The sequence below is a fragment of the Staurois parvus genome, unplaced genomic scaffold, assembly GCF_062004578.1.
Source record: "Staurois parvus isolate SC_StPar_1 unplaced genomic scaffold, SC_StPar_1.0 ptg000549l, whole genome shotgun sequence".
Lineage (NCBI taxonomy): Eukaryota > Metazoa > Chordata > Amphibia > Anura > Ranidae > Staurois > Staurois parvus.
In genome coordinates this window covers 4,424,305-4,451,364 of record NW_028318345.1, presented here as the reverse complement: position 1 = coordinate 4,451,364, position 27,060 = coordinate 4,424,305, and the positions used below count along the sequence as shown (strand labels likewise).

Genomic DNA, 27,060 nt, shown 5'->3' with positions numbered 1-27,060 from the left:
CTTATGTTTAACTCGGACATCATGCCTAACACTACTCATGATTTGTGATAGCTTGAAGAATTATCGTGGCCAGTCTGTTTTCAGTAAGGACAGACCCAATAAAAACATTGTATCTATATGTTATTATCTGAGTTCAAATGTAAAGTAACCATTCTTTTTGTTTAAGGTTGGGAAGCTCATAAAAGAAGCAGCTGGAAAAAGTAATCTGAAAAGAGTTACACTGGAGCTCGGAGGGAAAAGTCCAGTAATCATATTTGCTGATGCAGATTGTTAGTAGCACTATACTGTCTTAACTATTTCCTAACTTATCTGGTTAGTTAAAACATCATTACAGACATCTGCAGTTTGATGTGCCTTGATCAGCCTTTGATAATAAGGCAAATAGCAATGTGAAAAGTGTAAACAGCCATGGCAACCATGTCTAATTTTTCTGAACTGTGACTGGCTGCACTTAGCACATCCTCACTATTAAATAAAATAGCAATAGTTAACACTATCAGCCAGAGACTATGCGCTCACTTACATTGATTTACAATTCATGACAGAACTGTGTGGGAAATAAATTCAAAGGGAGCAAATGATTTAGTAGGAAGCCATAAAACTCATAAAAATCTGATATAGTACATAGATAAGAAGGCTACACACCCAACACCCCTAGTCAAGCAAAGAAACACAGTCAAAACTAAAACTAGTTCAAGCACCAATATTGTGAGGACAGCAAAAATGATTCAATCTGGCTACATAGTCAATCCACTACAACATCTTGATACATATGCATAAAGATAAGTACATAATTTATAATATAGTATGTAAGTATATAATATACACTATATTGCCAAAAGTATTAGGACACGCCTCTATATCATTGGATTCAGGTGTTCCAATCACCTCCATGACCACAGGGGTATAAAATCAAGCACATAGCCTTTCAGACTGCTTCTACAAACATTTGTGAAAGAGTGGGTCGATCTCAGGAGCTCAGTGAATTCAAGCGTGGTACCATGATAGGTTGCCACCTGCGCAATAAGTCCATCCGTGAAATTTCCTTGCTACTAAATATTCCATTGCCGACTGTTTGTGGTATTATAACAAAGTGGAAGCAACTGGGAACAGCAACTCAGACATGAAGTGGTAAGCCACGTAAAATGTCAGAGCCGGGTCAGAGCATGCTGAAACGCACAGTGCGCAGAAGTCGCCAACTATCTGCAGAGTCTGGCAGTTGCCAGGAGAACGGTACTTGCCTGACTGCATTGTGCCAAGTGTAAAGTGTGGTGGAGGGGGTCAAAAATTCCCATAGACATACTCCTAAACCTTGTGGACAGCCTTCCCAGAAGAGTTGAAGCTGTTATAGCTGCAAAGGGTTGGACAGCTTAATATTGAACCCTACAGACTAATACTGGGATGCCATTAACTAGAGATGAGCGAATCGAACCTGGCGAAGTGGAATTCGTTTCGAATATCAGGAAAAATTTGATTCGCATCGAATCCGAATTTTAGCAAACTTCGGGTGCACGAATCAAATTTTTCCCGATCAGCCGGCAAAAGTGTCACTGCAGAGAGCTCCGCTATTTCTGACAGTTCTGACAGTTCATTTACAGCGGTTGAAACATTGTATCTATTTGTTTCCATTTAGGATACAGATGTTTTTATTCGGAAATAAATAGATACAATGTTTCAACCGCTGTAAATGTGAAGGAACTGTCAGAGAACTGTCAGAAATAGCGGAGCTCTCTGCAGATACACTTTTTGCTGTACTTTAATTCTTCTTCTTTTCATTCTTCTTCTTATTTTCATTCTTCTTCTTCTTATTCTTTTCATTCTTCTTTTCATTCTTCTTATTCTTCTTTTCATTCTTTTTCTTCTTCTTTTCATTCCTCTTCTTCTTCTTTTCATTCTTCTTTTCATTCTTCTTCTTTTCATTCTTCTTCTTCTTCTTTTCATTCTTCTTCTTCTTTTCATTCTTCTTCTTCTTCTTTTCATTCTTCTTCTTCTTCTTTTCATTCTTCTTTTCATTCTTCTTCTTCTTCTTTTCATTCTTCTTCTTCTTTTCATTCTTCTTCTTTTCATTCTTCTTTTCATTCTTCTTCTTCTTCTTTTCATTCTTCTTTTCATTCTTCTTCTTTTCATTCTTCTTTTCATTCTTCTTCTTCTTCTTTTCATTCTTCTTCTTCTTCTTTTCATTCTTCTTTTCATTCTTCTTCTTTTCATTCTTCTTCATCTTCTTCTTTTCATTCTTCTTTTCATTCTTCTCATTCTTCTTTTCATTCTTCTTTTCATTCTTCTTCTCATTCTTCTTTTCATTCTTCTTCTTTTCATTCTTCTTCTTCTTCTTCTTTTCATTCTCCTTTTCATTCTTCTCATTCTTCTTTTCATTCTTCTTTTCATTCTTCTTCTCATTCTTCTTTTCATTCTTCTTCTTCTTCTTTTCGTTCTTCTTCTTTTCATTCTTCTTCTTCTTCTTTTCATTCTTCTTTTCATTCTTCTTCTTTTCATTCTTCTTCTTCTTCTTTTCATTCTTCTTTTCATTCTTCTTCTTCTTCTTTTCATTCTTCTTCTTCTTCTTCTTTTCATTCTTCTTTTCATTCTTCTTCTTTTCATTCTTCTTCTTTTCATTCTTCTTTTCATTCTTCTCATTCTTCTTTTCATTCTTCTTCTCATTCTTCTTTTCATTCTTCTTCTTCTTTTCATTCTTCTTCTTCTTCTGTTCATTCTTCTTTTCATTCTTCTCATTCTTCTTTTCATTCTTCTTTTCATTCTTCTTCTCAATCTTCTTTTCATTCTTCTTCTTCTTCTTTTCATTCTTCTTCTTTTCATTCTTCTTCTTCTTCTTTTCATTCTTCTTTTCATTCTTCTTCTTCTTCTTTTCATTCTTCTTCTTCTTCTTTTCATTCTTCTTTTCATTCTTCTTCTTCTTCTTTTCATTCTTCTTCTTCTTCTTTTCATTCTTCTTTTCATTCTTCTCATTCTTCTTTTCATTCTTCTTTTCATTCTTCTTCTCATTCTTCTTTTCATTCTTCTTCTTCTTCTTTTCATTCTTCTCATTCTTCTTTTCATTCTTCTTTTCATTCTTCTTCTCATTCTTCTTTTCATTCTTCTTCTTTTCATTCTTCTTCTTCTTCTTTTCATTCTTCTTCTTTTCATTCTTCTTTTCATTCTTCTTCTTCTTCTTTTCATTCTTCTTCTTCTTCTTTTCATTCTTCTTTTCATTCTTCTTCTTCGTCGTGCCCCGTGACTGCCCAAATGAGTGAAGTGTGCGGTGATTCTAAGATCGACGGCACTCATCTGCATGTCATACTGACTGACAGTATTATTTCTCTTCCCCAGCAGACTCCAAGGGCATTTAAATTAAAGGTACAGTGTTCTGCACTAATATAAAGACTCTCTGAAGCCTAGAAACCCTTTTAATAAGTTAAATTCGCGGCGAATAAATTCGCGGCGAATCAGCCGAATCGAATTTTTGAATAATTCGCTCATCTCTACCATTAACGTTCATATGCGTGTAAAGGCAGGTGTCCCAATACTTTTGGCAATACATTGTGTGTGTAAGTATGAGTACATCATTTCTGTATAAACATGCATTATGGTTAGCTGGATGTGGTTATTAGTTATTCTATAACTTGCTATGTATATTGTTTTTCATTGATCTTAATAAAAGGGAAGTATGGCCAAATCTTTTTTTGGTCATACTTCTCTTGTGGGTCACTGGGGTATACTTATTTTTGCTGTCCTGTGACCCAGATCAGCAAGATATTGCAGCTATCAGCTAACATGGCAAAGCCGCTCCAGATGGGTCCCGATAATGTTTTTTGGATCCATCCAGCTGCTTGATGGACAGCTGGCTCCACCTCTCAACATTTGGACTGAGAACTGAGAGCTGAAGCCAGTTGCGTCTGCCCCCTCCCCAGCCTGGTGCTGCAGTGAGTGCTGGATGGATGAGCAGAGAGCAGTGACTGACGGTCACTGCTTTCCACCCTGAGCAGACTAAGAGCTGAGCAATCAGTAGTTATGTGACTACTCAGTTCTCAGGCTTAGAGCTAACGTGGAACAGCTTCAGCATCGCACTGATGCTGCAGTGTAGAATTGAGTATGTGTGTTTATTGTATGTTAAGCCTTACTTCTCCTTTAAAGAAGGGAGCCACAGGAAAAGCCATTGTAGTTATTCTTGGCAAATGGTGAATTTGCAATTTTATGCAGCAAGCTAGACTTGCTGACTTTTTCCAGATGTCAAGTACTAGAACTCACAGCAAAGTAGTGCATTGGATATTTAGCTCTTTTAGATATAGCTATGTATGTGCATGAATAATGCAGGGTCATCCAAACTATGCTGTAGTTTCTTGGTACAGAATGTTTATCAGAAGAATCATAGAGTGATGTCACGGATGAGGGATCTGTTTCCACTCGGGACAGACTGGCTAACCAGGACTTGGTAGTAACTACTTGGGCTAGGTGATTGTGTAGGCCACAGACAAGGCACAGTCTTGCAGGGTAACAGAAACAAAGGACTTTGCAGTGATTGAATACTCAATGGCAGGGAAGGGAATGAGGTCAGCATGCCAGATTATTCATTGAAGGTGAGAGCTCTTAGGATCAAAGCACAGGATCTAAGGAGCTGCCTGGTCTTCACCAGAGCACCCCACAAGGGGTGATGGGTTTTGCTGATGATGATTCTAAGATGACTCCTCTGACTCACCCAAGTAGCCAGCTAAATAAGACAGAACACAAATAAACCAGGATAAGTCTCATGCAGCACTGGGGTGCTGGTTCATTAGAAGTAATAGTAAACAACCTCTGGGCACAGAAGACATCTATAGAGTCCAGGAGATGCACTGGTATAGAGAGACTGGATGCAAGCTGAAGTGATCAGGTAATCACACAGTGCTGGTAACAAGTTGCCGGTTGGGATACACAGGGAATCACAGAAGTATTGATATGGGGATTGCTGGCTGTATTGCATAGGGAGTCATACAGGTGAAAGAAGACTGGATACTGGCTGGATTGCACAAGGAAGTAAAAGGTACAGGCACATTAGTTGGAGGCTGGAGTGTATAAAGAATCACACAAATGCTGGTATCCAAGTTTATGCCTGGTATACACTAAAAAATTACACAGGAATTGGTTGTAGGGAGCAGGCTGGAATTGTCTATTATAGAGTATCAGTGGAATTAGTAACATTGGAGACACTGAGGAACATGCAGGGGTCACAGAGGATCACTGGAGATGCTCTTATGGAATCACTAGGAAATATAAGGGACTCAGCAGCTAGCATTGAGATAAGTTGCTCAATTGGCAACATCTCATGCGCCAACCATTAAGAGACAGCCTGACAGCAGAGTGGCTGAGGCATTGATGGCCACTGATTGACTGCAAGCCAGTGGTCTGGTACAGGGCACAAGACCCAGCACTGGAGAGTGGAGCAGGTGAGTCCGACAGATAATGGTTCACTTTATGCCTTTAAAGTTGTAATAAATGCTGCTTTTTATCTTGTACCTACAGGTAAGCTTATAATAAGGCTTACCTGTTGGTATAGTGAATAAACATGAACTGTTTTGGTACATATTCAAGATCTGTAGCAGTCAGTGAAGTCACTGGTGCATGCGCACTATGCTCTCAGTGGACAGCTTATTGAGATATACATATCCAGTGAGATAGGTGTGCCACAGCTGTGACTCTTGCATGCATGTGCAAAAGTGATGTCATCGCGGCTCAGCCATTCAAATGGCAACAGCCTGTGAACCTGGATGGAAGACCTGGTGAGTATGTAATTCCTGTCAGCAGTGATAGAGCATCACTAAAGGGATCCACTTATTATTAGGTAAGTCTGTCATAATGTGCTAGTATGCGGTGCATAATAGCACTTTATGACATGAGCCTGTGGGGGGGAGGGGGGTTAATGCAATTTACCACCACTTTAACAAGGCACTAATCTGTTGCTGCAAGTAGATATTTGTGCATAAAATAAGATTGACGCTAAGATACACATACACACATACAGTATATATACAGTATATTTAGATCAATCCAATGAATTGGCAATAACAGATAATCCTTTAGTAATGTGGGTTATATTTTTCCTTTTCAGTGGACATTGCTGTGGAGATTGCCCACCATGGTCTGTTCTATCATCAAGGACAATGTTGTATAGCTGGATCTAGGATATTTGTGGAAGAGACAATCTATGACGAATTTGTGCGCAAAAGTGTTGAGAGGGCAAAAAAGAGAGTTCTAGGAGATCCTCTTACACCTGGAACACATCATGGTCCACAGGTGAGTATGTCTCAATATTGTATCAACTCCTAATGCTACTCCAGAGGGAACCTAGAGTCTAATATAGTCAACAACAACAAGGCAAAAAGGGATGGACTTCTAAATAGCCAACACAGGATGGAGGACAAGGTCTTTCAGGGCCAGCACACATTCAAACACATTTTTGCTTTTCCTGCATGGTTTGTGCATTGGCATCAGTGAAATAATGTACTGTGTGTTTACAATTCCACCTCTCTGTGTCTTTATACCTAGAACTGAACTGACAGCAAATTTGTATGACAGTTTTCCTACCCTTCTAGTCAAGCATCCTAAGTGTTTTGATGCAAAGTGGGCAATCTTTCTCTTTCAGCCTCTCCACCACAATACTCGGCATGTCTTACTATGATTTCTGATTCATTTCTATGGGTTACCACGCCTTTCATATTCTGAATAAGCCCAAATAACTCTCTATCCCCAGTGGGTTGCTTATCTTCCCTCATAGCAGGTGTGCTGCTGACTGTATTTTGCAATCATATCACATAAGCAGATGCACTGTGAATATAACACCTTTAGCTTAACAGTTATGCAAGAATGATTCATTTGTGTGTGCATTAAGGAAAGAGTTTTGCACATAATCAGACCCAAAGGTATTATAATTATACATCCAAGTAAAAGCTGCTGTATCAGTCGTGTGTGAATTTGCCAGGTTCCCAGGCTTTCTATGCTTTGGGATCAAAATGTGCAAGAAAATAACTAGTCTAGCTTTTGGCCAGAGTCCAAGGTGTTGTGTTCAGTCCTTGGCCTAGCCACATGATTAAACATACCGCTTGAACAGCTACCAAATTGAATTCTGATGTGTACATCTTTTTACAGAGAAGAAGATAAGAAACCCATATCTTAGTAGTGGGAGATTATACTATAAAACTAAGTCTGTCGTTTGTGAGATTTTAACAAGCAGACTTGATTGTTCAACATAAATGCATTTTTGGTCCTCTTTTCTATTAGGTGTCTAATCAGACTATCACTTTCGACAAAGAAAGATCTAAAGCCTACAATCCTCTTAGAATTGCCCATTGTATTTCTCAACTGCATAAAGTTTGTTTTAGAATGTGGTGACATATAAAACTCCTGCATAAGTTGTGTGTTTTCATTATTCATCTATTGGCTTTTATTGGTTCTTATGTTATGTTATTCAAAAGAATTTTTCAGCAAACAAGTTTTTGGCAGTGAATTGTAAACTAGTTATTATCTTCAGTTTTTCCAAACATATTTCATTACATCTTGAACTACCACCATTTGAATGCTATGCATTATATAATCAAATCCATTAAGGAGAGTTTATAGGAAACTATATAGTTTGACTAAAGCCCCAGACACAAGGGCCAAATATTGGTCGGTATCGGCTGATTCAATAGAAACATTCGGTCCCTGTGTACACCCGCCTGAACGGCTGACTTCTGGAAAACCAGCATCCGATCAGTGCTGGCAGCCAGTGCCTGCCAGTGCTGACTGGTGTGTTCTGGTGGGGGGGGGGACAGTCCTCCTGCCAGAACACAATAGCTCAGCAGGGAGATTGCTGTACTATCCTTGCGTAGTAACTACAGTGACCTCTTCCTGAGCGCTTCAGTTTTTTTTTTCGTTCAGCTGCTGGGTTGAACGAAAAAAAAGCTGACTGTGTGTACCCAGCTTAAGTATAAGAAAAAAGATGATTAGAACTACTCACAAAGGTGAGATAAGTAATTTATTAGAGGAGAGTATTTGAAGCGGTGCTTAGGTCAACTCTAGGGTACATTTGGGTTGATTTACTGAACGTAACAACATTTGATGAAGTTGTGCATGGTAGCCAATCAGCTTTTAACTTCAGCTTGTTCAAATAAGTTTTGACAATAAAAGTTTAATTTTAGAAACTAATCAGCTGGGAGTTGATTCTATGCAGAGTTGCCTCCAGTTTTGCAGTTTCCAATTTTAGTAAATCAACCCCATAGTCTTTTTCCCACTGTGTTCTCAAGTCACTATGTCAGCCTAAAAAGTAGACATAACAGAGCCACAAAACACAACAATTATAACCAATATAGCCATGATTATGCTAAAAAAGAAGCAAGACCACAAAAGTAATTAACATTGTTTTATAATTGAATGCTCTTTACATTGTTATCTAACACATTTGGATTCAGGATCTTTAAAAGGCATCTAAGACATATGTTCACGTGTCCCACCCCCCAATGTGTCATACATTTTCAGCTCTAATCATTTTTGTCCCACTGCATGTACACCATAGTTGGCATGTGTACCAAGCAAACCTGCAATGGGGGGACATGTTGCTGGGCTGCTTCAGGGGCAAAATGTATTGTTGGTTATGATACATGGTAAATTTTGACTATTTTCTACTGAATCAGTCAAAATTCAACCATGGGAGGGAACTCTCTATACAACCCAGCTTGATAGCTTTGATTAAAAAATTGAAGGTAGAAAATTGTCTGACAAACAGTAACTGCATCCAGTCAGATGTGTTCACTGAGATACAACTGTAGGAAGGGGATTTGTAAAATAGAAGAATGTGGCTGTTATTTGGATAGAGATTATATCCTGCTAATGAAAAAAAATGAAATGTTTTATTTTTTCATATTACACACTGGGGTATGATGATCATATATATATATAAATATATGTATATATATATATATATATATATATATATATAGCCTAGTTGCAAAGTGATTCCATTTACATTTGAATAGAGCTGGTGTAAAATGATTAGGTTATATCATGTACCATGAACTGGCATTGTTTAGGGTGTACATAATTATAGTTATATCCTTGTAGCAAATGGTTTGTAATTCTAATGGTGTCTAAAGGTAAGTGTTAAAATATTTTAAGAGCTAGTGATGCATCAGGAGTAGTTGAAATGTATTCAACCCACAATATTTTCAGAATCTGAGACACACACTGGTTTGCATATTTATATATAGTATACAGAAATCAACATTGGGGGTGCACTACAAAATTATAGAAGCAATGCACTGAAATTGTTCTTATGGAGCAAAAATAACCATCACCTTTATTAACTCAGGGTAAATGTCTTTTTGACCATAAGGTGTCTTTTTTACCATACTTTCTGTTTAAAACTTTAGTAAAAACATTTTGTAAAGCACTGCGCAAACTGTTGGTGCTATATAAATCCTGTATAATAATAATAAAAACATTTGCAAACAAAATTATGTGTGTTTTTAGTGGTGCCCAAGTATGATAATAATTATATAAGGGTTTAGAAACAAAAATGTATGCTTTGGCTCCAGTCATTCCTATGTAGAAGAATAGAAGAAGTATACAAACAGAATATAATGTATACACTATGGCATACATTTATTGTGTTAAGAAGATCCACTCACTAAATTACCTGAATTCCTTTCCATATTATGTCCTTACAAAGCAGACAGCTACCCAATCAAGCATAGCACTTTTGTAGCTATTCTCATTATCTGGTATACAAATTCTGCATTATGAAGCTTGGCTCGAGTTACTAGTTAAACAAATTAAAATTAATTGTTAGAAAAGAAACCTGAGATTGAGAAAGAGGGGATTAAATGATCCCTTAATTCAAGTGCTAAATAGAAAGAAAAAAAATTCACACCAATACTGTGTGATTCTCAGAGCAATTCTTTTCATGTTGTGATCATGAGTAGTTATGGTTTGAAGACATTGCACAAGATAGTTGCTGCATACCACCATTACGTAGAATTGCATGCATTTTAAAGATATGTTATTAAAAGGCAAGCACAAACAGGACAATTTACCTGGCTTTCTTTTCGAAGTTATGAAGATTATATAATGACATCTTGTTCCCACTGAACATATGAAAGAGATTGACATTTTCAGTTTACATTTTATAAACATGTTTTTCATCTTTTCAATTAGTAGGTTAAACGGTATATATAAAAAAAGAGGACAGTGATTTTGTATACTAAAATGTATTGCATTGTAGGCTATTAAAGTTTCAGTTGGTTGCTTATTTGTGGTCTTTTAGTCAATGGAGCATCACTTTTTAGTTGTGGAATCTGAATTTCAATTACAAAAATGACCAAAAGAATGAACTCAACAAACCAGTTTCTGTTGACGCTGAAATTATTTAAAGAGTTGGAGGTAGGTTGCCTTCATCTGTTATTTATTTTGTGATCAATAGCTAATTAAAAACTTGTGAAATTTGCAGAGTGAGTGGCCAGCATAAGATCTCTAAAGAAAATACATTTCACACAAACACAATCAGTCACATATTCTAGAAAAGCCTATCCTAAGACCATTCTTCTTTATCCCTCTCTGCCAGGGAAATGCATTGAGAGTGTTGGCACTTAACTTATATTCAACCAGTCTTTACCAGATTAAGGCTATTGGTAATAAAGTATATCAAGTAAACCTCAGATAATCAAAGACACTCAAAATATCAGCTCTCAGACCATGCAGGGGACCAGGGCGATAAACAGAAAAAGATTCTTATCTTATCTTGTCCATTACTGATTTATTTATTTATTTTTAGGTACTTATATAGCACCTTCAATTTACACAGCTCTTTGCATACATATTGTACGTTAACATCAGTTTCAATTGCTTTATTGGCAAGAAGCAAATGTATATGACACACAGAGTATACAGCAATATATTGGGGTTAATTTACTAAAGGCAAATAGGCTGTGCACTGCACGTGCACTGAAAGTGCAGTTGCTCTAGATCTGAGGGGAACATGTACTGGTTCTCCGTTTCCTCCCACACTCCAAACATGCTGTTAGGTTAATTGGATCCTGTCTAAATTGGCCCTAGTATGTGTATGTATGAATGTAAGTTAGGGACTGAAGTGAATGTACAATATATATGTAAAGTACAGCATAAATTGATGGCGCTTTGTAATTATCTGAAATAAATATGAATGTTTGCATTATGCAAGTGTGCAGGTCTGTGCACTCACCATGTTCTCTCAGTAGAAACTGGCAACCAATAGTTATTTGCCAAGAGAACATAAAAGTGAAAGACTTCCCAAAGGATCAACCAGCATTATGTGTCTGCTGAAGTCTTGAGGTGCTGCTATGTATCATGGCTTTTGACTAGTTCTCCTTGAAGTTGGCAAAGGTAACTTATTATGTATAGAAATGTTTATACTACAAAATCAATGGGTAAGCTTAGGAAAAAGCATTACAAGCTTAATGAAAGGGCCTAACATTCTGTTCATTTTGGATCATACATCTGTGATTAAAATAGGTCATGTCAATCTTTTGGAAGATATGTGTTCATTTTTAATACAACAAAAACTCTGCATTACAGATTGACAAAGAACAGTATGACAGAATCCTTGACTTAATTGAAAGTGGAAAGAAAGAAGGAGCAAAGTTGGAATGTGGAGGTGGCTCCTGGGGTAACAAAGGGTTCTTTATCCAACCCACTGTCTTCTCAGATGTCAAGGATGATATGCGCATTGCCAAAGAAGAGGTATGTTGAAATTAACATAGAATAATAGCTTTTTGTTTACAAAAGAAATTATAGTATATGAGATTCTGATGCAGAGGTTGACCATTTTTAATGTAATACTTCAACATGTATTCAGTCTAATAATAAGTAAAAACTTTACTTTTTTGAAAAAAAAATATACTAATTTTTACCAAGCTGTAAAATTCTGTGTAAATTGCTGGACCCCAGCTTCAAGCCAATAATATACTGGAAATGACCTTTGAAAAAAGATTGCATCACCACTTTAAAATTCTAATTCTTTCATGAATATGTGCTTTCCTGTGATAGAAACAAAGTTTGATATCATAGAGTTCTTGATCAGAAAACAGAGATCAGAAACACCAAAAAATGATCAGTGGATAGGAATGTAATCAGAAACTATGGAACATAGATCTTGTGGGTATCCAAGACATTTAAAAAGTCAGGAGCTGAAAAAACCTATGACTCCATTTTACAAAAATATAATTTTTTAATTGTTTGGACTGACCTTTATTATTGAATAGAGTCAATCCTCTAAATAATGTATTATGGTATTAGGAATTAATCTAGATTACCTATTTTATCTTTATAGATATTTGGGCCAGTACAGCAGATTATGAAATTTAAAACTATTGAGGACGTAATTAAGAGGGCAAACAACACAACATATGGATTGGCTGCAGGAATTTTCACCAAAGATATTGATAAAGCAATAACTGTTTCCTCCGCCCTTGAAGCAGGAACTGTCTGGTAAGCATTTGAAAATATATTCAATTGTGATATTCAGTTAGTAGTCTGAAAAAATAATATCTTCAGAAATGTAATCAATTACAGTGTCCAAGTGCAATAAAAAATACTGGTCTTAATAGCCAACATTTCAAATCTTGGAGCGGTGTTTAACTCAAAAACAAAAATTAATTATATTGCAGCTTACCAATTCTTAGATGTGGTGGTTGTATTAGTTTTCTTTTTCAGGCTTTTTCCCTTTATTATCGCCTGCAAGTAAGGCTTTATACATGTGGCCATACAGGGGGGCAAACAGCATGCAGTGTCTGTGTAAATAATCAGCCAAATTTCCTAATGTATTTCAATAGGTGGCTGTGCATGCCAGTTGCAGGTCCCAGGTGAATAATTACATAGGCTCTGCTCAGTGTACAACCCCTGCATGGCCATGTGCATGAAGCCTAAATCTGTTACATATTCAGCTCCCTTTAACAGACCAAGCTGTCCAGCAAAAGTGAGTTAACAAAAAATAAGAGTTAAAATATCCCCGCCTCTTTTAAATGAAAAATGAACCAAATAATGTTATGTTATGTTCTTAACCACTTCCTGTCCGGACACTTTTACCCCCTTCCTGTCCAGGGCAATTTTCAGCTTTCAGCGCTATCACACTTTGAATGACAATTGCGCGGTCATGCAATACTGTACCCATATGAATTTTTTACCATTTTTTTGAGACAGATAAAGCTTTATTTTGGTGGTATTTATTCACCGCTGGGATTTTTATTTTTTTTACTATGTAAATGAAAAAGTCCAAAAATTTTGAAAAAAAGTGTTTTTTTTATAAAATTTTGCAAATAAATAATATTTCATCCTAAATCTTGGCCAAAATTTATTCCGTTATTTTTTTAGTAAAAAAAAAAAATCCAAATTAGTTTATAACCAAACATTATAATTTTTAAACATTTTTTTTTACATTTTTATTTTATTTTTTTTTATATTATTTTTTATTTTTATTTTTTATTTTTACATACTGTCACCCTAGCAGTACAGTGTCACCATGGTGTCACTGTACTACTTGTGGGGGGTGATGAAGATTTTTTTTTTTTTTTTTACACTGATTGCTTTTACACCCATATAGGATGTAAAAGCAATCATTTCTCTTTCTCTCTGTCTGCATTCTTGCAGTCATTGAGAAATACTGAGTGAGCTGTGATTGGCCACAGCTTGTCACATGGTACAAGGCTGTTGTGAATAGCCTTGTACCATGTGACCTCTGTGATCATTCACAGATTTCACACGTAGTAAGCAATGATGTCACAAGTGACATCTTGCTTACTACTTTGCATGTGATCACTGATTCGCCAATCAGTGATCACATGACCGGGACCTCGTACAGAGGTCCCTTCCGAGGAGGACACAGCGGACACCGGATCGCGGTGGTGCGCGCTCCTAGGGAGCGCGCACAGCTAGAAAAGGCGGGTGCCGTTTAGGAACGGCAACCCGACCTTGGACTGCCACCGCCCTGCCGTTTATAAACAGCAGGCGGACGGCAAGAGGTTAAAGGGAGTTCCTGTTAGTAATGTAATTGTGTTCCCGCAATCAATATACATCAAAGAAAAAAGAAATAGATTGCTGCGCCTCCCAATCCAACAAATCAATCCAATATACAATACTATAAATAATACATATGCTATTCAAAAGTGATTATATGCATAAATTATTAACAGTGAATGTCCATATATAAATTGGGAATATCTTCTCTCATTTGCATATAATATATTACTTCATTCCACTTCTTGTTATACTTCACATCACTACAGTCCACCTTTAGATTGGACCTGTATTGGGAGGCACAGCAAACTATTTCTTTTTTCTTTAAAAGTGTGAGTTAGAAGGTTGAGACAAACCACTTAACACTGAAAGAAAATACAACTGATGCTGTAACAAGTTTGTCTTGAATTCGTTTGTCAAGTCAATGAAAATTTGTTGGTGCATATAAAGCTAGCCATAGATGAGTCTTTTTTTTTTTTTCAACCAGTGGGTTGAATGGAAAAAAATTACCCATCCTCTGTGCTATTGTATTCTGATAGAGTAGAGAGTTTCCTGCTGTCAGAATACACTGATTAGCACTGCCAACTAGAGCTGATAGAGTGACAAAAATCTGACAGGTTGGTTGTGCAGAAGTCAATCAGTAGTTTGACTTGTGTACAACCACCCTGCACATACATGGATTGAAATTCATCCGATCCATGTATGACTGGCTAAACACTACCCTCTCCTCAGACTGAAAACACTGCTGTCTAAAGTTGCTCCTTCATCCAGAGCAGAAACACCTTAAAACAAGAAATGTGTTACTGGCCGGATCACCAGGTAAAAAGGAAAACAAGCTTAAAAGAATAAAACTAGTGCAGATATTACGTTTAAGGATTGGTAAACTGCAATACATTTTTCAGTATTTTTGGTTTTGGGTTGAATACTGCTTTAAGTGTCCTTTTATGAAACAGAGATCAGCTGCAATCCTGAGGATCGTTGCTGATCTCCGATCATTTGTGGTTAGGAAACAGATGATCAGCGGAGAACATGTTCATCTCAGCACACAGATGGCCAGTATATGAAGGAGCGATGTCAGCCCTTCACTGGCAATCTGTGTTCTCCATCCAGATTCTCCAGCCCAGAGCTGGAGAAACGAAGCAGTGATAATTTACCGCTGTTTAGTAAACTGATCTTTTACTGTAATCTCGCCGTTTTCCAGCGTTGAAAACGTTTGTAGATCGCTTCTCTCTTCATTCGGAGAAGTGATCTACACCGCTTCATAAAAACGCATTCAGAAGAGAACTGTCTCCTCTGAGAATGCCGGAGAACTGAGCAGCGGTCATTTACTACTGCTTGATAAAAGGACACCTAAATCTGTACAATACTACACATCATGTTTTGAACAAACATGCCAACCTTTGATATGTATATATAATGCATAACAATTTGTAGTGATCCATGGAGAAAATTAGTTTGGAACAGACTGATTATTAAGAACAACTTTAAAATCCAGAACTAATATAACAAAGATTATGAATAAAATACACGTGTGATAGCTACTACATAGAGGTAAAAACCTTTTTTACAAATATAAACTTTCAATGCTGCAAGTAGAACATTAAAGGTTTAGTAATAGTGCAGTAAACGGGTCTTGGTAAATCATTAATGTGTTAACAGAATTTCTACCTTTAGTTGTCTTTGGCTGAAGCTGGGAATATAGAACCTGCATGAACTTGGCTTATTTGTTTGATAGCATTCTAAAGGTCACATATTTTCCCAGAGTTGGATGTGTTGAGTGAAGCTGCCCAGTAGGTAGCTCTGAGTATAAATGCTGACATAATCAGCTTCTTGAGCAATCTTTAGCCTTCATTAAAACAAGTTACATCCTAGAAATAAAATGTTGTATTAAATCATACTAATAACGTTATAGTCAATCTGACTGAGGTATGTGTAGAACGGTTGTACTGACCAGTTACAGCCCATGTACTTTATGTTTGTACACAATGATGAACCCACTTCAGGTACACCCACACTCTGTCCACTCCTCTTTAGGTGCATGCTTCGCTATAGCCAGCGGCAGTAATCATGCGAAAAACATTTGACAGGCTGCTCATTCTGAAGTCGTTTGATAGATTGGTTTCAGTACAACCAGCCTGCCCATAGAGCCTGCCCATAGATAGCAGTTCCTGCTAAACTGGCTGAATTTTGATCCATCTGTGGATGGTTTAACACATAGAGTAACAGAAAGGCATATTTATCAAGTACTAAATCTGACATTCAGCAACCATTCTCTGCAGAAGAATAGTCCATGTGTTTAAAATGAGGGTGAATGATTCTACACCAGAGAATGGTGCATTATAAAAACCTAAGGGTTTTCGTTGTTGGGCTTTCTAGCCAAACACTGCATTTTTCATTAAATGCAAGTAGCTGTGTTCAAATTGAAAACCCTTGTAATTGTATTGCTCAATTAAAGTCAGCGGGATTTGGCTGACCTGCATTTGCTGTGTTTTCCAAATGCATGTCAAAAGCAGGAAAACAACACCCATTGACATGAAATTAACCATATGCCCAGTAGTAATGTTAATGCTAATACTACAATCAAGAAGATGTGAAATACTTTAGGAAGCTGAATAATACAAACATATCCAATTTTGGGCCTGATAAAGTACAACTAAGACATGCATAATAATTGCACACATTAGATAAAAGGGAAAGGGAGACAGACCTACATTTGTCAGCTAGTAGACTTTCCTGTGTTTTCTCGGAAGGATTGTATACCAGTCTAACCTTTCCAACCTTTGATTGTGCTCCTTTGATCTCTGCTCAAAATCTTTATTAAGTGGGGATAGAAATTCAACATGGAAAGCATATCAAAAGTATTTATTTTTTTAAATGAGCCACATATTATGGGAGAAAAGTCAGATTTTCTAATAACCGGAATAACTGGACAGTATTTCTCACCTACTGATAATTCTGGACTTTCATCTAAGTACAACATGGCAGAGCTTCAGAGAAGAAGATAACTGGGAGAAACACTGAAACTTGGCAGCAATGAATATCTTAGCGTGTACTCCAACAGTCATCCATATAAAAGAGGGTATTAATGAAACTACATACACTATCATTACAGTAACTACTCTTTCAGGATATAATAGTGGCTTGCACAAAATTGTATCTTCATAGTATACTAGCATTATCATGAATGCATTATTTTGTAAGGTTATTATGTAACACATAACTTTCAAATTTAATATTTGTCATTATTAAAGCTGGTCACAAATAATGCAAATAGACATATGGGCAAAATCTATTTGAATTATGATCACAAATATGGTAAATAGGAAAAGGTTTGAATTTTCAATTAGCCATGTGTGTATTGCTTTTAGCAGAAAATGTGCCACCTGTAATCATACCACCTCCCCCCTTCTTCATTTTTTTTAGCTTTCACCTGGGTGGAAGAGTTTAAACTATATGTCAGGCCAAAGAACAAATGCAGTACATATCTGCAATACATGCAAATTACCATTTGTTTAATCTCCTTAAAGACCCAGCATGTACAGTAAAACACCTTTTGATCTGCTAAAAATGTATTTGGCTCCTAATTTCTGTATGCTGACAATTCACAACTAAATTACAAGAAATGGTGTTGCTAAACTTGTGAATACCTTCCCAACATAGAGCCTTCTACAACATACAGAGCATTTGCTCTGTAATCAAAGAAAACAATTAGGAGGTCTGACAAGACTCCTTGAGATACCACAAAAAGGGGAATAAGGAGGAGGACAACTCTGAATTTCTATCAAGATCAATAGGTATTTTTTGCACTTGTTGAACAGATATAAATATGCTTTCAACTGAATATTTAACAGAGCAAAACAAATAAGTAAAAATAATTCATAGGGTTTACATATGCTTTAAATATATTTAATGTAAAAAAAATAGATTTTAATACTGAGTTGTATGGTCAATGTAATTTTCACAAACACTTTAACTCATAAATCGAATACCAGAAAGCAACCCCTTGCTGATTCTACAAACAGTTCCAGTGAGTTTATATGGATTGCTGAGCCACATCTTCAGCTCATGGCTTTGGTGTGTGGAATGTGTTTTTGCTTTTTCTTCTCTTACCTCTTAGCTCAATCTTCCACTCCCAGCTGAGCAGGCCCATTAGGATTTATGAGCAATTTACTCCCTTTACATTTACTGGCTGCATTTCACTTGCTAAATTGTCTTAATAACACCCTAAGTAACTGCTTTCCAAAATAAAGTCCCTTTTTCCGAGTCATACTCAGCCAAGCCCAGTCTGCAGCTCCCTTTGAAGACTGGGATGCAGGGCAGTATTCCAACATGATAAACGACCCCAAACACACCTCCGAGACGACCACTGCCTTGCTAAGGAAGCTGAGATTAAAGGTGTGGACTAGCCAAGCATGTCTCCAGACCTAAACTCTATTGAGCATCTGTGGGGCATCTTCAAATGGAAGGTGGAGGAGCGCAAGGTCTCTAACATCCACCAGGTCCGTGATATCGTCATGGAGGAGTGGAAGAGGACTCCAGTGGCAACCTGTGAAGCTCTGGTGAACTCCATGCCCAAGAGGGTTGAGGCATTATTGGAAAATAATGGTGGCCACACAAAATATTGACACTTTGAGCCCAATTTGGACATTTTCACTTAGGGGTGTACTCACTTTTGTTGCCAGCAGTTTAGACATTAATGGCTGTGTGTTGAGTTATTTTGAGGGGACAGCAATTTACACTGTTATACAAGCTGTACACTCACTACTTTACATTATAGCAAAGTGTCATTTCTTCAGTCTTCTCACATGAAAAGGTATAATAAAATATTTACAAAAATGTGAGGGTGTACTCACTTCTGTGAGATACTGTATATATATACTGTATATATATATATATATATATATATATATATATATAGTGTATATATATATATATATATATATATATAATTCAGCCCAACTGTAAAATAGGGGCATATAAACAAATTAGCAAATGTGGCTTTTTAATACTTGTATCCATATCCAGCCAAAGCGAACATAATGTCCCCTAATGCCATGAGAGTGATACTTGTTGTCATATTGGTAGAATAGCAGGACTTCCTAGTGCCAAAACTGACACAAGGACAATGACTTAAACTGATGACTTAATTATTATAAGTAGTGGGTTAAAATTCAAGAAGCAGTAGGAGAGTCAGAGAAAGCACAGAAATACAGAATAGTTAAATTCTAAGTTCACTATTAAGGAAAAAAGAATAAATGCACATATTGTTCCAAAAAAAAATGCATTTAATATTTTTTCCTGCAGGAGCCTGAGAAGTCAGTGTATCGACTGACTGTTCCAAATGGTGAACCTAACCTTTAAAGCAGAGTCAGGAAAATTATTTCCCTGCCAGTCCCAGGGTACAGCTTCCTCTTTTGCAAGCCCTTAGGAGTCAATGATCAGCACACTGCTCAAAAATACCTTTGTAATTGGTAAAATTATGATTAATTTAATTGATGTGTTGTTAGAATCAAAAGTGCAGTGTGAATTGTACATCTTGCTGCATGTCTTTCAGAAAAAAGTATTACTAAGGTCTGCAGTATCAGCTTGATCTATGGTGGGGGTCAGCAACCAGTAGTTTGTGATCTACCAGTAGATCTTGGCCAGGTGACTTGTAGACCTCTCTCTGAGCTTGCCATCGCAGAGCATCAAACAGAGCGCAATGCAGAGGAACTTTTTGTAAAGTTGGAGCTGTAGTAGGAAGAAAGAGTCACATAAGCTGATGTGTCCTCTGTAGTGATACTCCTATGCCCTGTCATGGTTGTTGGGTTTAGCACCTACCAAGCATGGCTCATTCAAGTGAATGAGGCCGCTCTAAAATTACCCTGCAACCTTGTGCAGTACAGCAAACAAGGGGTTAAACAGGCAGTGGTGTGTTGCGTTCCCACCACCTGCTTTAACCCTTTGGCCCCTGCAGGGCATGTGCAGAGTGGCCCATTTACTTGAATGGGTCTTGGTTGATAGATGGTAGCACCCACCAAAAGCAACAGGGGGTGTAATTCCTACTGCGGCATGTGTATACCTTTGGCTGCTGCCTCAGTAGCTAAAGGGGGTAGGGATTGGGGGCAGTAAAACCATGATTCAACTGTAGGGTTTTACCACCCCCCAATTTTACATGTGAACAATCCATTAGGGTGCCATTGCCTATTACAACTAAGGGCTCATTCACAGGTGCAGTAGGCACTACTGCTCCTCTGCAAAGCGATCCCAGTGCATTTAACAGGTGGTGAGGAGGCGATATGTTGCCTCCTCATCACCTGATTTAAACCCATAATTGCTGTGCAGTGCAAGCAATTGTGACATGGTAGTACAGCAATTAGAGGTTAAATCAGGTGTGAGGAGGCAACACTGTGCTTGGTGATCTTTGATTTCTCCCATGTTGTTCAGGTAGATTTCTACCTCTTTAAGGTTACCCACCCCTGCTCTATGGTATTTTATGTCTTTCATAGTTCCTATATATTTCAGTTTTTAAGAATACCATTGTTTTCTTTTTATTTATATTTCAGGATAAATTGCTACAGCGCCCTGTCCCCACAGTGTCCATTTGGAGGATTTAAAATGTCAGGAAATGGACGTGAAATGTAAGTAATTATATAGACAGACCTTTAGTAACAGTTATTTGAAAAGGGATCATCTATCAGTGTAATTACCCTAACTTTGCTTTTGTTGTTTGGAAGCCAATTCAAGCTTTCCCAAACATGCACCAGTAGAAACTGATTCTTCATTGTGCGTTTGGGCCTAATTTAAATTTCATTATGCGTTTACCTGGTCATATTTGAAAATTTCACCATTTCTATATTCTCCACAAACATTCAGATTGCACTGGTCATGACAGGAGTGCTTGCCTAAGGACTGCATATACAGAGGATTGCAAAAAATATATGTCCTTATGTAGTATCCTTGATTGTACAAAAATATACAGTATATTAACTACCATTTATTTTGTATTATTTATTACAGGTACTAATATAGTGCTGTCAATTTATGCAGTGCTTTACATATATATATTATACATTCACATGAGTCCCTAATTCTCAAGGGGTATACAATCCCTAACTTACATTCATACATACACATACTTGGGCCAGTTTAGACAGGATCCAATTAACCTACCGGCATGTCTTTGGAGTGTGGGAGGAAGCTCAGTCAGGCACAGAGAGAACATGAAAACTTCAAGTGGGTGGTACCATGGTTGGGATTCAAACCAACGACCATGGTACTGCAAGGGAGAAGTGCTAACCATTTAGCCACTGTGTTGCCTCATTGGCAACTGAAATTAATCCTTCAGCTAATTAGACCTTAAATGATCAAGCCAGCCAAAAGAATCATAGCATTATATAGAGAGGGACACTGACCTATTTTAAAGAGAATCAGTAATGATTGGGCTTAGTGAGAATCTGAACATTCAGTTTTAAATAGTTAAGAATGTGCTAGCTTACTTATGAAATATCTTGCAAGTTCAGTTAAAACCTAACTAAGGCTAAACTTACTCCAACCCCCCATTCTAAGGATATTCTATCTAACCCTGTAAAGAAAAGATCCCTATACTTACAAATTCTAAAGCCTCTCCAGTCTGGTCCCAGGGTCAGCTGTCAACAGCGGCATCTGTGTAGAGGAAGAGCAGCCGACAATGGATGCCCATATTATGTCTATGGGTGACGTCCTCTCCTCTACATAGAAGCCTTTGCTGTAGACCAGACTGGAGTGGCTTCAGAATAGGTAAGTGTACAGGTCTTTTCTTTACAGGGTTAGATAGAATAGCCTTAGAATGGGGGTAGGAGTAGGTTTAGCCTTTGGTTTTGCCTGAACTTCCACTTTAAGATTTAGGAGTCAGAGATATATAAAATCTGAGATTTGCTGTTATGTGCACTGCTTTACCTCACATGTTGTCTCCTATTTCCTGACAATGCATAAAGTAGTAGATTATAGATTCACATAATTAAAGCACAATTCTGGGCTCCATCCTCCTCTTCCAGAAGACTCCTAGTCCGTGCAGCAAAATGTGGGTTTTTTTTAATATATATTTTTACTTTCCTTTTTCTGATGTCTTTTGGCAAGTCACATGTGGCAATGAGTTCTTGATATTTCTTCCACTATGGTCTTCTTCCAGAGATTGGTGTTCCTGGATGATTCTCGCTCTCTGCCTCAATATGCTGAGAGTACAGGGCACTGTTATGGCACCTTCTCAGAAGGTAGGACCATAATTGCTGCACTCTTACTCTGTCTCCAGTTATTTGGGTTGAAAGACGCTGGGTATCAAACATCCTGGATGTCTTAGTACATCTTGAATCAGAGATACCTACAAAGAAACGTACTGGGTGCATCTGATTGCAAAAATGGGGACACCACATCCAAAAGGATTTTAGAAGAAACTACAGAACAACAATATATGGACTTTTAAGGTGCCCCAAAGAGTAACACACAGTAATACATTACAGCAGAAAACATGCGAAAACACATTGAGGAACTATAGTCATCTTCAATACAGCTATTATACCTTGCTAAGATCAATTTATATCACATTTCCTTTGTGTCTAATGCAATGTATGGTTATTGTGGGCTCTGCTATAATGTAGCAAGTTAAGAAGGATTTTAGTTGGACTTTGTCTAGTTTTTATATTCATTACCAATAAATTATTATTTTTTTATTTATTAGTATTATGGGGAGTGATTCTCCCTTATACTTTTAAACATGTGTTTACAGTGTATTACTCTTTGGGGCACCTTAAAAGCTCATATGGTGTTTTTTTGTAGTTTCTTCTAAAGTTTTAATGCAGAGATCAGGTGCTATATGGGCCAGCTCAAGATTGAAGGTGTGTACTGCAACCACAGTTTTAAATAAAGATGTATAAAAAAAATTTATAAAATCACTCTGGAGTTGGCCTTTAAAGTAGAATTAAGCTTAAAACAATGTTGTTGTTCATGTGGCATTAACACATTGCTCTGTTGATGCTCTCTTCTTAGCAGCCAACAGCAACAGGATCGCTAAAATGACAAGGCCCTTATTCTGTAGCCCTGGATTCTGTAGTCCTTGGGTTCCCTAGGGTAAATATGGCCATCCAGGCAGGTTTGAAGTGTTGGTAATCAAATCCCATTTTACAAGAGGGTTGGAAATGGAAACATATACTAGACAAAATACTTAGGCTGTCGTTCCTGAAATCTGTCTGAAAATGCGATTTGTTCTAGCTGTCCCTGGCTTCAGTACTTTGAGTTACTGCCTTGAAACAAGCATGCAGCAAACCAGAACTCCTAATCGACATACCTGTTTCATGCCAGTGGCTTAAAAATGCTAAAATTCAGATGAAAGAGAGCCAGAAAACTAGCATTTAGGACAGCAGTAACCTCCCTGTATGTTGTAGATCCTATTATAAAAGAAACAAGATTAAACATTGCATTTACTGCTCAAGTAAGGAAAAAAAATGTGTTTTTTACTTGATTTAAGGCGTTGTCTTGATAACCAGGGGAACACATGGAAAACAAAAGGGAGTGGGGCAGGAAAGAGGAGAAAGATGATTGAAATCTTAGTGAAAAAATATTATTTAATAGCTGGGTCTTCTTTCAGTATTGTGCTTTTAGTACAAATTAGCTAATCTATGTCAAACGAGGACATGGCAAGAGTGTTTGCACTGTTCAAGCAAAATATGTTTAATTAGCAGATGGAGCTACTGATAAATGGGCAAAGGATGCATGACCTTACATTTTTCAGGTTTGCAATAATACAATGCAATCCCTGTCCCTATCCTGCTTATCACTGTCACATCATGAATGTCCCTGTGTTTCTCCTTTATAGAAATTGCTTACAATAAATTATCACAAGAACCCAGGAGGGCATGATAGTAATAAAGTGATGGCAGATGAAAACATACCAACTAACAATTAGGCTGCAGAAAAAAAAAACCGAGAAATTAATCATTTACAAACTGAACAGCGTACAGTTCAGCTGATGTTTAATTTAGTAGATTTTACTTTTTTTGAACAATATACACAATTTCATTAATATATCAGTACATGAAAAAAGTCAGTTCTATAAAATGAAGGTGTTCTCATTTTACAGCTACCATAAATCAGTCTAGCATTCTGTACATGCAACAGTACATGTATACATTTATATATACTGTTTGATCAATACAGGTGGATGTATAAAGCTGAAACTGTGATCCAAGAAGAAATCCTGCTATCTAGTGTTATCACTCCTTGTACCTTTTTTTTTTTTTTACTTTAACCCTTTTATTTCTATTTTAGCATGGCCAAAAAAGCAAACAAAAAATATCCAAACTAATACATATACCCTGCTCTGTACTAAATGGTGAACATTTTTTGCAGTGAAGTCAATGGGATTGATTTACTGATTTGCTAAAGACAAATAGGCTGTGCACTGCAAGTGCACTCCAAGTGCATTTGGAAGCACACTGCAAGTTCAATAAAAGTGCAGTTACTCTAGATCTGAGGGAAACATGCAAGGAAAATAAAAAAACAGCATTTTTGCTTGCACATGATTGGATGAAAGAAATCAGCTGAGCTTTGCCACATTACAGAATACACATCACTGAATAAGGCATTATAGCAAGAAGACCTGTAAAAGTAATCTTGAGTTTCAGTACAGATCTGAACGCATTGCTATTGATTTCTATAGGTCTATGCATACAGTGCCTAAAGATCAATAGATTTGTGCTGCGTACAGATCTGTAAGAACAAAATTGAAAAATCTGCATCCAAGGTCAGTATTGTATGCACATATGCATAAATACTGTATGTGGGTAAATGCATTATTCATTACTGCCATCTGCACGTACCCTAAGTATATTACATTCTGTGCAAAATGCCTAGAACTTTAAAAAAGAAAACAATAATGAACTATATATAGCAGAAGAAGAAAAGCAAAAAAAAAAATTATTTTGATGTATGCATCTCTCAAAGAAAATGTTAAATTGTATACAGAGTGCTTGGCTAGTCAAGAAATTTACATTGAGTGTTTGTTTACTAAGGACTAATCTAAAACTTGTAAAACCAAAGACTAGTACAAACGATGTGAAACTTTTCTGAAAAATACAGCTGTCAGAGGGATCGTCTGATAATCTGATTGTTAGTACACAGCTTTTGAGAACCGATCACAGCAGTTCATATGAAATTATCAGAAGGGACAAATGTGAACATTTTTCTCATACGATAACAGAACAAACGATTTTCGTTTAATCAGTACAGCATTCGTCTGTACAAAAGATCAAGTGTCCTGGACCACGCATGTATGGAAATGAAAGAATACATTACCATACAGTACAATACATTACATCATCACGGGAAGCTGTATTCTGTCTTACAAGAACTTTCATAACTCTAGTAACTGATTCGTTGTTGATATGAGACTAGCATATGAAAACCAAAAAATCGGAGTCATTTATCCGGTATGACGCTTTATGGTTTAACTGCTTCTGTGCCACCCTATAGCAGAAATACTGCTACAGGGCGGCATGGGTGTGCAAAATCATGTATATATACGTGACACCAAGAAAAAAAAAATCCCAGTATATATACCGCCATTTGTAAACGCTATAACTTTCACATAAACCAATTAATTTACACATATTGGGATTTTTTTTGCAAAGACATGTAGCAGAATATGTTTTGGGCTAAATTTATGACGAAATTTGATTTTTTTAATTTTTTTACTGGATATGTTTAATAGCAAAAAGTCAAAAATATTGTTTTTTCTCAAAATTGTCAGTTTTGTTTTGTTTATAACACAAAAAAAAAAATAAAAACTTCACAGGCGATCAAAGAAAGCTCTATTTGTGAGGAAAAAAAGGGCTTAAATTTAATAATGTAGTGTTGCATGACTACGCAATTGTCAATTAAAGTAACGCAGCGCCGTAACACAAAAAATGGCCTGGTCATGAAGGGAGGCAAATCCTGTGGAGGGCAAGTGGTTATCGAAAAGAAAAGTAATTTAAAAGGTTTTAAGAACAACAAAAGAATATGAAGTATACTGTATAGGTCTTTAATATTATGTTTACACAAATAATATTACAGACCCCTATTAATTAGATCTATTTTTTTTGTTTCTTTCCCAACAGTAACACAATGGAGTTGATTAACTAAAGGCAAGTAGGTCCTTAGTAAGGGAAATTGCACTTTGCAAGGAAATTTGCTCCAGAGTTTAGCGATTGAGGTGAAACTCTGCTGACTTCCATCATCCCATCATGAGCAAGCATAAATGCATTTTTAAAAAATGTTTCTTGCACTGTATTGGGTATTCTTTGCAACCTGAACTTCACCACATTCACTGAGCCTTGAAGCACATTCCTTTACGATGTGCAACATACCTTGCAAAGTGAATAGTTTATTTGCTTTTGGTAAATCAACTCCAATGTGTTCTTGGCCTTTCATAGTCCCTTTTTATAAAGAGTGAGACACACTCATCCTACTGCTGCTTGCAAAGTTTGGTAGAATGACAGCCTACTACAAAAATACAGTATGAAATGAAACGTGGAAAGTACAGTCCAGAATTTTGGCAGTACAAAAGCTCTAAGAGAGGAGAAAGCACAAACAAGTGGTTTCATTCTTCTTAAAAAATTGTGTTCAAGTTTTTCAATCTAATGCAAATGTTACAGAGGCTCAAGTCATGGTTTTATTTTTTGTATTTATTTCCATTAGGGGAGAATATGGCCTACATGAATACACAGAGGTGAAGTCCGTTACCTTGAAAATTTCACAGAAGAACTCCTAAACATCTACAGATTTCTCCTTTTTTCCTCTTTTTAAATTTGCAACAATCTTGGAAAAGAGTATCATGTTTTTGTAAAAACAAATGTAAAACAGTTTTAAAGCCTAAGCCTACATATAATGTCCTTTTAAATAGTTCACTTAGGCCAAGTTGGCCCAAACAAACTGATTACTGCGCTAACAGATACACTTGCTGAGAATGCTATATTAACTGTACGTATCCTCAGCTACATACAGTATACAACTAATGTTTCACTATGTGTGAGTAAAGTGACAAATCCATGAAGAAATAGAAACAACTGATATAAATAT

At 36.8% G+C, this 27,060-nt stretch overlaps 1 protein-coding gene across 1 annotated transcript in view; it reads left to right on the top strand.

Moving 5' to 3' along the window:
- Positions 1-26,857, top strand: part of ALDH1A1 (aldehyde dehydrogenase 1 family member A1) — a 63,715-nt gene extending 36,858 nt beyond the window's left edge. Inside the window, exons 8-13 of the mRNA XM_089691072.1 lie at positions 167-269; positions 6,080-6,264; positions 11,554-11,718; positions 12,308-12,465; positions 20,535-20,609; positions 26,680-26,857. Of these exons, the coding sequence (XP_089547198.1) occupies positions 167-269; positions 6,080-6,264; positions 11,554-11,718; positions 12,308-12,465; positions 20,535-20,609; positions 26,680-26,752 (759 nt within the window). The 3' untranslated portion in view covers positions 26,753-26,857. The remainder of the gene's footprint in view (positions 1-166; positions 270-6,079; positions 6,265-11,553; positions 11,719-12,307; positions 12,466-20,534; positions 20,610-26,679) is intronic.
- The last annotated feature ends 203 nt before the right edge of the window (positions 26,858-27,060 follow it).